This window comes from Arabidopsis lyrata, assembly GCF_000004255.2.
Source record: "Arabidopsis lyrata subsp. lyrata unplaced genomic scaffold ARALYscaffold_4, whole genome shotgun sequence".
NCBI classification, from domain to species: domain Eukaryota; kingdom Viridiplantae; phylum Streptophyta; class Magnoliopsida; order Brassicales; family Brassicaceae; genus Arabidopsis; species Arabidopsis lyrata.
The window spans coordinates 15,515,662-15,529,734 of NW_003302552.1; the positions used below are offsets into that span (position 1 = coordinate 15,515,662).

General features: G+C 33.8%; 3 protein-coding genes across 3 annotated transcripts; 2 read left to right on the forward strand and 1 right to left on the reverse strand.

Annotated features, from left to right (window-relative positions):
- Window positions 1–3,242: 3,242 nt before the first annotated feature.
- LOC9317311 (protein RALF-like 15) lies at window positions 3,243–3,444 on the forward strand. Its single transcript, XM_002879371.2, has one exon. The coding sequence runs from the start codon at window positions 3,253–3,255 to the stop codon at window positions 3,442–3,444; it is 192 nt and encodes a 63-aa protein (XP_002879417.1). The 5' UTR covers window positions 3,243–3,252.
- Window positions 3,445–10,631: 7,187 nt separating this feature from the next.
- Window positions 10,632–13,444, forward strand: LOC9315485 (receptor like protein kinase S.2). The gene has a single exon (XM_002879372.2). It carries the CDS (start codon window positions 10,744–10,746, stop codon window positions 13,312–13,314), a length of 2,571 nt encoding a protein of 856 aa, XP_002879418.1. The 5' UTR covers window positions 10,632–10,743; the 3' UTR covers window positions 13,315–13,444.
- Window positions 13,445–13,767: 323 nt separating this feature from the next.
- On the reverse strand, window positions 13,768–14,049 carry LOC9315486 (protein RALF-like 16). The gene has a single exon (XM_002881198.2). It carries the CDS (start codon window positions 14,047–14,049, stop codon window positions 13,783–13,785), a length of 267 nt encoding a protein of 88 aa, XP_002881244.1. The 3' UTR covers window positions 13,768–13,782.
- Window positions 14,050–14,073: the final 24 nt, after the last annotated feature.

Genomic DNA, 14,073 nt, shown 5'->3' on the forward strand with positions numbered 1-14,073 from the left:
CCGAATAAACCGAGTTCCGAACCGAACCGAACCGAACTTTTATTCGGTTCAATTCGGCAGAATTTTAGATAACCGAAAAAACCGAAAAACCGAAAAAACCGAACCGATTAAACCGAATAAACCGAATGCCCAGGCCTAAAACTTTCTCTGATTTCTTTACTTCTTTTTAAGTGCTTTGATTTAGTAAACTATTCTTAACTTTAACCCCATAATACAATTTGAACCGAAGATTACATCAGAACTAAATTAATGAATACTTGACAAATCCTTACATTTCCAAAAATTAAAATCTAATTGACTAAAAAGCATGGGTTCATTTTTTTTTATTTTTTATTTTTTCCGGCAAAAACAAACTTTCATTGATTTTAAAAAGTTATTACAAAGACACTAACAAAATTACTAGAACACAATTATTACATACGCAGATGTATGTGCCATACATTAAGAAAAATACAGCAGAAGGAGGATTGACGATGTTTTCCGAAGATTAGTCTCACTCGCTAACCAACCATAAGATCCGTTATTGTCCAACTTCATATTTGATTTTTCTTGGTTACGATTGGCATGCAGCAACTTGTGGTTGAACTTTCTTTTTGCAAACCGTAGCTTTAAACCCGATGTGTCCATAAATAACTCTGAAATGTAGACACGGTGGTACCAAAGCTTCCGTACCAAAGTCTTTCTTAAAAAACTCGACTTTGTAATTTTCTTTAACATAATCACAAATAAGTTTAGTGTAGTCGAAGTAGGTTCGACTATAACATCCTTTGAAAAGATTGCCTTACCAGATTCCAAAAAATCCCTAACTCTTACCCGAAAGAAACATAGGCCTTGACACAACAACATGTTCACGGTCACTTCTGTTGAAGAAACAACAAGTGATGCGTTTGATCCCACGACACAATCAACGTCATCATCATTGAGGCAATTGAAGCGATGGGCAGGAGGATTCTGAAAGCGTTCATGTAGTCGTGTGAAATTTAGTCTTGCACCCGCCGCCGTCTTCCTTCTCGTCACTCTCTCGCCATGAATCTCCACAAAAAGAGTTTTGTTGATAAAACCTGATTTATGTCTTCTAATGAACATGGAATCATGTCGTATCCGTCCATTAACACAATTGCCCATATGCATCTTGTGCATATATTCCACTGTATGTCTCGCTGATGCATTCCATAACCACCGAATCCAACCAATATTAATCAAATCATGTTGCCAAAACTTGACTTTGTCTATAATGGACTTTAGTAACTGAATCCAATTATGATCAAATTGATGCATCTGTTGTTTCATCACACAAACAGTAGAGTCACAATCAATTACTCCAGGATCCCATGTCCGAAATAGATTCCCAATTCCTGAATTGGAGGGATTCATATGAGAAACCCAGATTCTATTATTGTGGAACAGAGACGTTCCAGTGAAGAAACGATGGACACCGTTCGAAGCCGGAAAGAAGCCGACACCATAACACTTGAGTTGAGGCCATGATAGGGTCGGAGATACGCTCTCACGGAAGGAGAGAAAAGAGGCGCGACTTTGAAGAGTAACTTGGTCGCAATGGACACGATCCGAGACACCATCTATTCCCGAAACCACATCTCCCACACATGGCGATGAAATCTGGATATTATAAAACGATACCCAAGTCAAGATTGGAGACAAGTTTGAGATTGACGGCCTCAGATTTTGTAACAACATTGTGAGAAGGCAAAGAGCATGGATTTTGAAATCTCGATTTGCCATTTATTATTATCTAGATCTATGCAGAAAGAACAAAACGGAGGAAGCAAAAGATAAAAGAGAGGAAAGGCCGACCGACGCCGGAGAAGCCGACGCCGGCCGGAGACAATTAGAATTGAAAAGTCGCTTTGAAGTCGATTGGGAGAGAACAAACGGTTATTTTTGGGAAACAATATAACAAAATAGTTTAAAGAATAAAAAGCATGGGTTCATATCCATATATTATTATAAATATAGTGTTTTTAGCAAATAAAAGAGATAGAAGCATTATCGAATGGTTGGTACGTAAAGTAATTTAATGGTACGCACGACTTGAGTGACGTTTTGTTGATGCATTGCGGATTTAAGTTAAAAAAGCATGTGCGTATCAACACGTTTTCATCTTTAGAAAACATAAAACAGAAACCTTGAAATGACACTTTACCATTAAAATCTGATTAATTAATGTGATTATGATATATATATATATATATATATATATATATATATATATATAATATACTTATATAGTGATCTTAAAGAGATAGTAAGACTATACCAAGCTGCACATGTATATTTCAGGCCTATAGCTTTGGTCCTTGGAAGTAATTTGGTTATAGAGTGTCTAAAATTGAAACGTTATTTGTAATATTGCCAGACCAATTATTGCTATCATGCAGACAAATTTGAGTAACGGCCAAAAGATTTTTTTTTTTTAAATCATACAAAGTAGTTCGATTCCACTAATAGTCGAGATCAGAGCTGGCTTCATTACGCATCTTCTAGCCTTCTAGGTTTCGTATTTCATACAAATATTAATAACTAATTGAGGTCATATTTGAATCAAATAATCAAATGAAAAATTACGCGTTGATTTTCAATTTTGACATACATTAAATCAGAAAAGAGACAACAAACTACATCAAAAAAAAAAAAAAAAAAACCTACATCAAATTAGGAACGCTGCATGAACTTGAGCAGTAGCCTAACTCGTGAATTTAATAATAGTATGCATAGAGATGTAAATATAAAAAATACAACCATAATTCTTCTCTATTGTAACTAATTTTAACGTAATTAATTCAGTTGTTAGTTATTTTTAATTACTTTGGTTAAAAGTAACAAAACAAACTTTTGGATTCGAATCTCTTTTAATTTTAATCAAAAGTAATTCAGTTTCCTCTAACTGTTCATAGAGTAGTTTGTTGCAATGATTAAAAAGTTCTAAAACTATTACTTAAGACGTGAAACTAATTCTAATGACTTTACTGGGGAAAACCAGTAAAATAACAATATGAATATTAATCAGGAGTATACACCAAATCTTTTTTTTTTTTGTCATCGAGTATACACCAAATCTACATGCCAAAAAAAGAAAGAACCTTAACAATATTGTCTTTCATCTCCTATATAATTTAAAGCTTCAATAATCCCTTCATGTTTCTCACAAAACAAAACAATAATCCAATCTTTCTCTAAAGATAAATTCCAGTTCTTTTTCCTTAATTCAATAGAAAAAAGAAAGAAAAAGATATGGGTATGTCTACGAAATTAATGAAGGCTATTATAATATATGTGGCTCTTATAATGGTATTCTTCACATTTGCAACACTCAAGACCAATGCAGAAGATGTGATAAGCTACGAAGCTCTCAAACAAGATCATGCATGGGGATGTAGTCCAAAGTATCCTAGATTATGTCTCAAACAAAAGGCCAATCCCTAGATTCAAAGATATGGGTTTAATCCGAAGTGCATATATATATATATATATTCATTTGTAAGTCAAATTAATTACCGGATTCGTGATCATTATTAATTTGTATATGTCTCATATTACATGATTTATTTTAAATAAAAAGTACTATAAAGTATATATCACCATTGGTGATTCACCAAGTAAGTTACAACTTGTAATTTTTTATTTTTTGAATGAATAACTTGTAATGTTTTTATTTGATAACAATACATTATCTTCAATTGCAAAATTAATTTTCTTTTTCTCATTTTGTATTAAACAAGTTCAATAGTATTTGGTTGCATGAAATAATGAATAACAAACAACCAAAATAATAATACGAAAATACTTTTAACATACACTACATCAGAAAATTAGTAACGCTGCATGAACTTGCGCAATAGTCTAATACGTGAATTTTCATATACTTTTTAATATAAATGATTAAGATTAGAAATTTATAAACCCAGTCTAATTGACTTGTAGCTCAAGAAAGCTATTCAAAAAAACATGAAAACGCTACTACCAGCCCTAAAGCCTGAAGAAGCCTATATATATAGTGCTAGAAGTAACATAGCTAAAACAGTAAAAGAGTAAAACTATATCATGTTTGATGTTTCAATACCATAAATTAGACTAAAAGCAAATCTGTTCCAACTTTGCTCGACGGCCACCTGAGACGTGTCCATCAAGTCATTGGCTTTCTCCATAAGAGTCGTTTTCTTAGCCCAAAGAGACAGTTGTTCCACTCATGGTCGGCCCAGAGCATAAGCCGAAGATTACGACCCAAAATGTTGTTAAAATGATGAGATTTGGATCCAAAAGTTTATTTTTAGTTTTGTTTTGATGATTAACATTTTTCTTTTGTCGTTACCATTGAATTTCCTATGTTATTTTCGTTTATAACAGTCAAAAAAGATGACAAAAAAATAATTTGAGGAGGGTCTTCGATAACGTTGGACCGGCTCTGATTGTATTTCCAAAGTGGAATCAGAAATTCAGAATAGTAGTCCTCATCTTCATTTTCCTCAGATTCTTCCATTGGAGCATCAGTTTTAGTGTTCGGGTTGGGAAGCCATTGTTGTCACCTTCCCTCCCTGACACTATGCCTGGGCACGAAGCGGATATTTTAGTCTTTTTATTCTGGAATGTTTGAAGAAAATAGAAGCTTTACTCTTATTTTCTCTTATTAATGGTGACGCGACTAGTGGGATTAGGATATATGACAATTAAAGCCCACTGTGGTTTATTAATGTGGGGCGTAGTTTATAACTAGAATCCAGTCAAAGCCCAATATGACTGTCAAACTAAATAGTGAACTAAAGGAAATCATCTTTCATTGAAGCCAATTAAGCAATTATAACCCCACTTTGCACTTTCCTTCCCACCACACATTCATAATCCATTTGTCAATTTGAATGTTTTTCGCTACATTTTTTCTAAATTAAAAAATAGCATTCTTAAAGTCAATATTAATATAGGGTTTTGTCTTTTATATTGCAAAAATGTGAGCTTCAGTCACGGTAAAGCCAATTTTAGTTGGAAGTAGGTGTATGTTTTCTTCATTCGTTTGTAATATATACCATCCCCGAACAATTTAAAGTGTTTTTAACTTTTATATATCAAATTAATAATATTGTTATTATTCTATATGTGAGAATAATGCACCCATATCATGGCACATGCATATAATTTATAGTAGTACATATATAGTATGAAAAAATAAGATTTATAAATAACTAATCAATCACTTTACTAAAAACAAAAGATCGTAACCAGTTTTATCGTTTCGTCTGATGAATAATATATAAATTAATAAAGCACTAAGACATCTTCATGTACCATATTGTCAAACTTCTTGTACTATCAGAATTGTCTCTCTTAAGTTTCACCTAATTACCAAGATTCTGATGTTTTTTCTCAGGATGTTTGTTTGAGAATCATCGATCACATATACATTATTCTTTGATGTTCTTATACAGTGAATTAAACCAAAATGTAATACATATTTGGATCTTTAGTATATGACCAAACCACGAAACTATGTATAATGTATACCACTACTTTAACCTTTAAAAAAATGTATATTACTTGCACTTTTTTTCGCGAAAACTAGTTATCACTTGTAAAATATAATCAACTATCTTTAGACTTCTTTAAAAATTCATTACGGTTTACCAACTCATTTTAGTTTTCTGATAGATTTTGTTTCCTCGGTTTGGATAGATTAGTTCAGCTTTTTGTTCGTTTATTTTACTTACAAGACATATTAGTTTAATTTATCTAGATTCAGTATAAACCTCGTAAGATTTATAGATCATCATCTTTATAAAATACTAAAAAGAAATGAAGGGAAGATATATTTGTCAAGTCAAGATGAGACTCTGGTTATTAAAAAAGAAAAGAAAAAAGATGAGAATCTGGTGGATGACAATATAAGGAGTATATTATGAATGGCTAAAAAATGATTGAAAAATTAGCATCTTTAATTAACCCATTTAAACTTATAAAAATATTTGAAATAATTGGCCAAAAAGGTCATACTTATTCGGATCAAAGCATGAGTGAGTAGCAGTTGTAACAATTACACTAAGAGATTCCAAAACCATAATCTTCTCGTGGGCTTTGAAAATGAAAGCAAACAAAATATTGATGAATAAAATAAGGTAGGCCAACGACATCACCGAACCTCTCCAGCTAGTCCATTTATTGCAAAATAAATAAAAGAAAAGAAGCTATAGATATACTGTTTATTTAATCTACTTTAACAAAAAAAAACTATATATTTAATTTTAAAATAATTAATATGAATATTTGAATCTTCTATTCACCAATCTCTTCCCATTTTCATATATTTGACACAATGATTATATTGTTTAGTTCCTATATCAATTACCTATCTTTTGAAGTAGCAATCTTATCTTTCTAAGCTCATTATGTCCGTTGAATCCTTTAAAGTTTTTCAATATCCAACTGTTCAGATATTGACTAAGAAAACTATTAAAATTTCTATTATACTCCTTATCAATACAGTAAACAAAATTATTTCTCTTATTAATACATTAAAGAAATAAGGTTAAAATTGGATTTTTACTAAAATTATGTATTGAAAATACAAAATGACACTCTTTGTAAAAAAAAAAAAAAAAACCTTAAAACTATACTCTTTAAAAAGGAGGGAGTATATATAAATTGCCACCTTATCTTTTTGCATTTATGGTTGCATTATGTCCGTTGAATCCTTTAAAGTTTTTCAATTTCCAACTGTTCAAATATTGACTTCTCCAGTTATAAAACAATTGATAATTGGAAGAAGATAACCAATAATAATTCTTAAAAACAGATAAATATTATACGTATAAAATGAATCTTTCATTGAAACTCTTGATAAATACTAGACATCACGGATGCCCCCAAAAAAAACACGACACTGACACTGAATCACGCCATTTGTTGCGGTCACCAAGCTTTCATTTTCTTTTAGAGGCTAGGTGGCAGTAAATACAAAGAAAGAAAAAATCAATATGATATGTTTAAATTGTTAACAAAAGAATATTCAGATACAGTACTAATCAACTTTTAAATTAGTGAATATGTGAATGCAACAATCAACTTTTTGATGCGGCTGTTTATTATTGGCATCCAAGTCGAATATGAAAGAGCAAGTGTGCACTACAATTTTAAAATTTCTTAAATTCTAAATTTGTTATTTTCGTTAAGATAGAAATTGCTTACCCACTGATTTTACATGTCTAAATGTTAGAAACTGCAGACATTGAGTTATATAGTACATGTGTTGGATATCTGTGGAAAGTTTACCATCATTGAAGAGTAATTTAGGACAAGTAAATGAATTTGGATCTTATTAATGTTTCCAAAGAAATACAAATTGTTGACTTTGGGATCTTTTCATTATCACAAAGTGTTGATCATTTAAGAGACATGAACTCGACATAACTGATTGGGAGATGATCACAAGTGTTTGATGTCATAAATCAAGATTATATATGGATGAAACGTTTATGGTGGGGCGGATTTGATTGATAATCCATTAATCCCTCATAATATTGGGGTTTTATCAAAGAATATAATCATAATTACTTTGGTTACCATTTTTTATTTTATATCAACATCTTACTCATGTTTGTCCTCCACTTTCCTCCACTCAACTCAAGATCCCTTTGTGTTACGTTCGTACATCTGTTTTTTTTTTCTACTTTGGTTAATTAACGTTACAATCATATATATATATATATATATATATATATATATATATATCAGTAAATGGTAAAAATTAATATAACTGTTACTTAAAAGTAACAGACTATACATAGTTACATACAACTAAAAAGTAACAGAGTATTACCATCATTTTGAGTCAGTGAAATTAGTAAAAAAAACTAAAAAGACGTTAAAAGTATAAACTATTTTCAGTAGTTTTTTTTTTTATGTAAGTGACTTAATAATTAAAAATTTCTTATAATTTTCTAATTTAAATATTTGAATTAGTTTTACCAATCATTTATCGTTCTCTTATATATCGTACCTTCGCTTACTAATAAATCTCCAACTTCTATGCCACTATTTTCAGTGCTTCTAATATAACCATTATTTTTAGCGCTAATTGGTTTTTAGCTTTTGTGTCACTAATCGAACATTTAACGGAAATAAAAAACTAAAAAAACTTACATGAATTGAATTGATTTAATTAATATTATTCATGGTATCAAAACTTGGGGTAAAGTTATTTGGTCATAATTCAACAATAAATTCTCACCAGAATCAAATAATACTTCTGAACTACTTGATTGCTGGGAAGAAAATTATTTGACTTACGAAATCTATTTGCTGAAGGATATGTGTTCACCAAAAGAATAATAGTCAAGGTCTTAATACTTGTAATTAAACTGAAAACAACACAGTGATTTAAAATCATTGGTTATAATGGAGATTTGTTAACTAATTAGTTTAAAATATAAAGAAGTCAGGATTCAAACGCTACTAGAACATTATTCGCAATTGATTATTTTATTAGTCATTAATATTATCGAATTCAAACAAGCATATAAAACAGACTCCAAAATAGTATCTTGACTCAAATCCACATAAAAGCTCTGCGTAGAATCCTGGCGCACGGCTATAATTGTACATCGCTGGAGATCTCCTGCACACTTGCCTCCATTAATCTGCAAATTTGTTAATAAATCGCAATATCTGGGATTCGAACCCCAGACCTCTTAGTGTAGAAGCATTAATCAACCTTTGGTCAACCAATGGGCCAAAGGGGCTTCCACAAAAAAAAAAAAAAAAAAAAAAAAAAAAAAAAAAAAAAATCATTGGTTATAATGGAGATTTGTTAACTAATTAGTTTAAAATATAAAGAAGTCAGGATTCAAACGCTACTAGAACATTATTCGCAATTGATTATTTTATTAGTCATTAATATTATCGAATTCAAACAAGCATATAAAACAGACTCCAAAATAGTATCTTGACTCAAATCCACGTAAAAGAATTTTGTCTCTGATACCATGATAGATTTGGGCTTTAACATGGGATTTCAACTCAAAACCAATTGGCAATGAGTGGATTGGCCCTAACCTTTTATATATTACTTGATTATTTCTCCAACTACCGATGTGAGACTTTCTCTCATTAACATCCCTCCTCACGTTCAGGCATCGTTGGCTCTGAAGCGTGGGCATATGTGGGAATAACATCCACGGAGTGGCCCGATATGGGACTTCAATAACACCCTCCCTCACGTTCAGGCATGAACATCTGAAGCGTGGGTATATGTGGGAACAACATCCACAGGGTGGCCTAACGATCGGGTGGCTCGTATACCATGATAGATTTGGGCTTTAACATGGGCTTCCAACTCAAAATCAATTGGCAATGAGTGGATTGGCCCTAACCCTTTATATATTACTTGATTATTTCTCCAACTACCGATGTGGGACTTTCTCTCATTAACATGGACGTTTTATAAAAATATTTTAACAAAAACAAGTAGTCTCTAGAAAAACACAAAAGTATATAGTTTAATATTTAAACAATTCATCTGCGTATACATCTGAAAATATAATTTTATCTAAAGTCTTCTCAACCAAGATCGGTCTTGAAGACCCAATGGCAAACTAAAGCACCGGAAAATCTTCAAAACATCTGAAACTAATACTAGTGAAGCGATTTCAAGAACTATGTGAATAAAATTATATTGGACCCACTACAAATGATAAATATCATCAAAGTTTGAATTCAGTATATCATTATATTTGAGAATCTTGTGACATGCTTTGATTCTCGGACCTAAAAAGTATCCGAATTTAGTATTCCACTAACAAAAAGCTCCATATATATCATTGCCTTGTTGGTTACTTGATTCATACAATAAAAACCAGAACCAAGAATGTCGTTCATGTTTGTTGTCATTTTTGTTAAATGGTTGATCATCATATTATTTTCTCAATTGCTCAAGTTTGATACTATTATCATGAAAGGCTGGACCAAAACTTTTATCCCTTACTTCTTGCTGATAGGTAAATAAAGCACATTCAAAATATGAATTTAACCCATAAGATTGAAGAAATTAAAATCCAACCTATAAAACATTTAAACTAGCGCGTAATTATTTTCAAATGCATTACACGTCCTTGAACAAAAAGTAGTAAAAAATTTATTCGAATTTAGAATTTAATTTAGGAAGAAAAATAGAAGAAGACAAAGTTTCGACCGCGTCAATGTTCTCCCCGACGACACGCTTTGAATGTCTTTTCGGTCTCATTTATTTCCATACGTAAATAAATACATTTATTTCATTTTTCGTATACATATCTCATATATAATTTCTAAGTTAAATCATTTTGGCGAAATCAATGGGGGTTTTTAAAAATTTCTCGTTGAAAAATCAATTAGAACTAAGAATAAAACAAAAAGAAAAGAACTTTATACCAAAAGATGAAGAATCCTGGGCCATGACACATCACCATAAATGACCAAACCCGATTAAGGGGTTTGCTATATTCAAACCACGCGAACCTAATCTTGTTGAAATTAATGTCTCCAATCTTCAAATTATATTTCAAATACTAATACAAACACTTTTAAAGATAATAAATTAAAATTACATACTATATTTCTAGAAAGAACACACCCTATAAATAAACATCCTTGCTGGCGAAAATCCATCATACAATTTTGGTCGGTTAAATAGATCGTCACAAAATGTTATAAAGCATTATCACATCTTTAAATTCATTCACATTTCGATATTTACACATTCACATGGCGCCAATGGCTATGGATCGTCTCTGTTTCGTACTTCCTACAGAATCCGGCGAGTTAAAACCGCCGTCGTTAAAGTCTCCGGCGATGGTCGAAAAGACTAAAGAAGAAGAAGAGGAGAAGAAGAGTCGTGATTGTGGACGTCAAGTTGTGAGTTTAATCGGAGATTTATTCCGGCGATTACACGGCTCCAAAATTGTGAAGAGCTTGTATCTTTGTAGTATCAACGAGTGTAAAGATTCGATTTCAATGGAGACTAATAAATCTTTCACTGACATGGAAGGTGTTCAACTTTCGAGCAAAGTCGGTTGCGAGAATCCAAGAATCTTTGGATACTCTGAGCTTTACATCGGAACTAACGGTTTCAGCGACGAACTGATCCTCGGAAGCGGTGGTTTCGGCCGTGTTTACAAAGCGGTGTTACCGAGCGACGGAACCACGGTGGCTGTCAAATGCTTGGCGGAGAAGAAAGGTGAACAATTCGAGAAAACTTTCGCGGCGGAGCTTGTTGCGGTAGCTCAGCTCCGCCATCGGAATCTTGTGAAGCTAAGAGGCTGGTGTCTACACGAAGACGAGTTGCTTCTTGTTTACGATTACATGCCTAACCGGAGCTTAGATCGTGTGCTTTTCCGACGACCGGAAGCTAACTCCGATTTTAAACCGTTGGATTGGGATCGGAGGGGTAAAATCGTCAAAGGACTCGCCGCCGCGTTGTTCTACCTTCACGAGCAGTTAGAGACTCAGATTATTCACAGAGATGTGAAGACGAGTAACGTTATGTTGGATTCTGAGTTTAACGCTAAACTCGGAGATTTTGGATTGGCGCGGTGGTTAGAACACAAGATTGATGAAACAGAGCCTGATTCGAGTTACGACTCTGTTTCTTCCTTCCGTAACCACCAGTTCCGAGTCGCGGATTCGACCCGGATCGGTGGTACTATCGGGTACTTGCCGCCTGAGAGTTTTCGGAAAAAAACTGTCGCCACCGCTAAAACAGATGTTTTCAGCTTCGGTGTTGTGGTTTTAGAGGTTGTCTCCGGTAGACGTGCCGTTGATCTTTCGTTCTCTGAAGATAAAATCATTTTGCTTGATTGGGTTCGGAGGTTATCCGATAACCGGAAATTACTCGACGCCGGAGATTTTCGGTTACCAAAAGGATCTTATGAGAATTCCGATATGAAGAGAATGATTCATCTCGCTCTGCTCTGTTCTTTAAACAACCCAACGCATCGTCCCAACATGAAATGGGTGATCGGAGCACTTTCCGGGGAGTTTTCCGGTAACTTACCGGCGTTACCTTCGTTTAAGAGCCATCCTCTTTATATTCCTTTATCTTCTCTAAAATCAACTTCAACTTCGGCGACGACGACGACCACCAGAACAACGACGACCACCACCACCTCAACAACTAGCTTCAACGCGTCTTCCGAGTCAATACCGTCGTCAAATTACGTTACTGCCCTTGAGGATTCCATTTACCAAACGGCGGAGACTGGAGAAAATCGGTACTTCAACTACAACAGCCGGAGAGTGACGTCATCAAAGTCTTTCGTATTGGACACGCCAAGGGAGATTTCATACAACGACCTCGTTTTAGCCACTGATAATTTCTCCGATGCTCGTCGCGTTGCTGAGGTTGATTTCGGTACGGCTTATTATGGTTTACTCAACGGAGACCAACATATTGTGGTGAAACGTCTCGGTATGACTAAATGTCCGGCGCTTGTTACACGGTTCTCCACGGAACTACTTAACCTAGGCCGGCTTCGACACCGTAACCTAGTTATGCTCCGTGGATGGTGCACAGAACACGGAGAAATGCTTGTAGTATACGATTATTCCGCGAATCGTAAGCTAAGTCATCTTCTTTTCCATAACCATATACCGGGGAACTCTGTTTTGCGATGGAAAAGTCGGTACAACGTGATAAAATCGCTTGCTTGCGCAGTACGATACCTCCACGAGGAATGGGACGAACAAGTCATTCACCGAAACATTACTTCTTCAACTATATTTCTTGATAGAGACATGAATCCGCGGCTCTGCGGATTCGCATTGGCAGAGTTTTTGTCTAGAAACGACAAAGCTCATCAAGCTACAAAAAAGAAAGGATCCGCTCAAGGGATTTTCGGTTATATGGCACCAGAATATATGGAATCAGGCGAGGCTACAACCATGGCAGATGTATACAGCTTCGGCGTCGTGGTGCTCGAGATGGTTACGGGGCAGCCCGCAGTGGATTACAAGAGGAAAAAAGAAGATGCTCTTTTGGTGTTGAGAATCCGCGAAATAGTTGGTAACCGGAAAAAAATCTTGGAGGAGATTGCAGATATTCATTTGGATGACGAGTACGAGAATCGAGAATTGGCAAGGCTATTACGGTTAGGGTTGGTTTGCACGCGAACCGATCCGAAGTTAAGGCCTAGCATTAGCCAAGTTGTGAGTATATTGGATGGAAGCGAGAGGTTCTTTGAAGAGGAAGGAGGAAAGGAAGGTGACGTTAGCCGCAAGCAAATGTATGATTCCTCTATGTTGATGATTAGACAAATGCAAGCGCTTGGGATTCATTGAGTAAATGGTTGAGGGAAATGTTAGGAATGTTCATGTAATTTATCTTTGTTTATTATGTTAAAAAAGATTTTTGATCTCATCCTGATGGTTCTATTGAGAGATAGAAAGCTTTCCATTAAACATTCTTGGACGAAATTCATCTAAACCACAATTTCATTCATATCACAAAATAATTTGTCATCAAAATTTTGTTTTTTTTCCTTTCATTCCTTAAGACACATCTAGAGAAAGAGTAGCCACACATAATTTATATTTTCATTAAATATTTTATAAACAAATAAATAAAATAATCTCGGAAAAAATCATACAATACATAAAAATTTAAGACAACAATTAGTGACTTTACATAAGAACACAAATTAATAAAATAATACTCTTTCACATTTAATAGAATGATAATTAGGTATATGCATATACTCACAGAATATATGAATCTTTTGTAGTATCAACGAGAGTAAAAATTCGATTTCAATGGAGATTAATAAATGTTTCATCGACATGGAAGGAGTCAGCATCACGAGCACACCTGGTAAGTTTTTCACAACCTCTATGGTAATGGTTAACTGGTTGTTTGACACATGAATTGGGGTTTTTAGAGCCACATGCCGGAACTTGGCCTCTTTTAATAGCTCCGTACCCTAATGTTCTTGTTTCTCCACTTCCACAAAACATAAATAAGATAATCATCATTGTAGCAAATAGAAAAACAATAGGACTCTTCTTGTATGCAACCATTTTTTTTTGTAAATTTTATTCTTA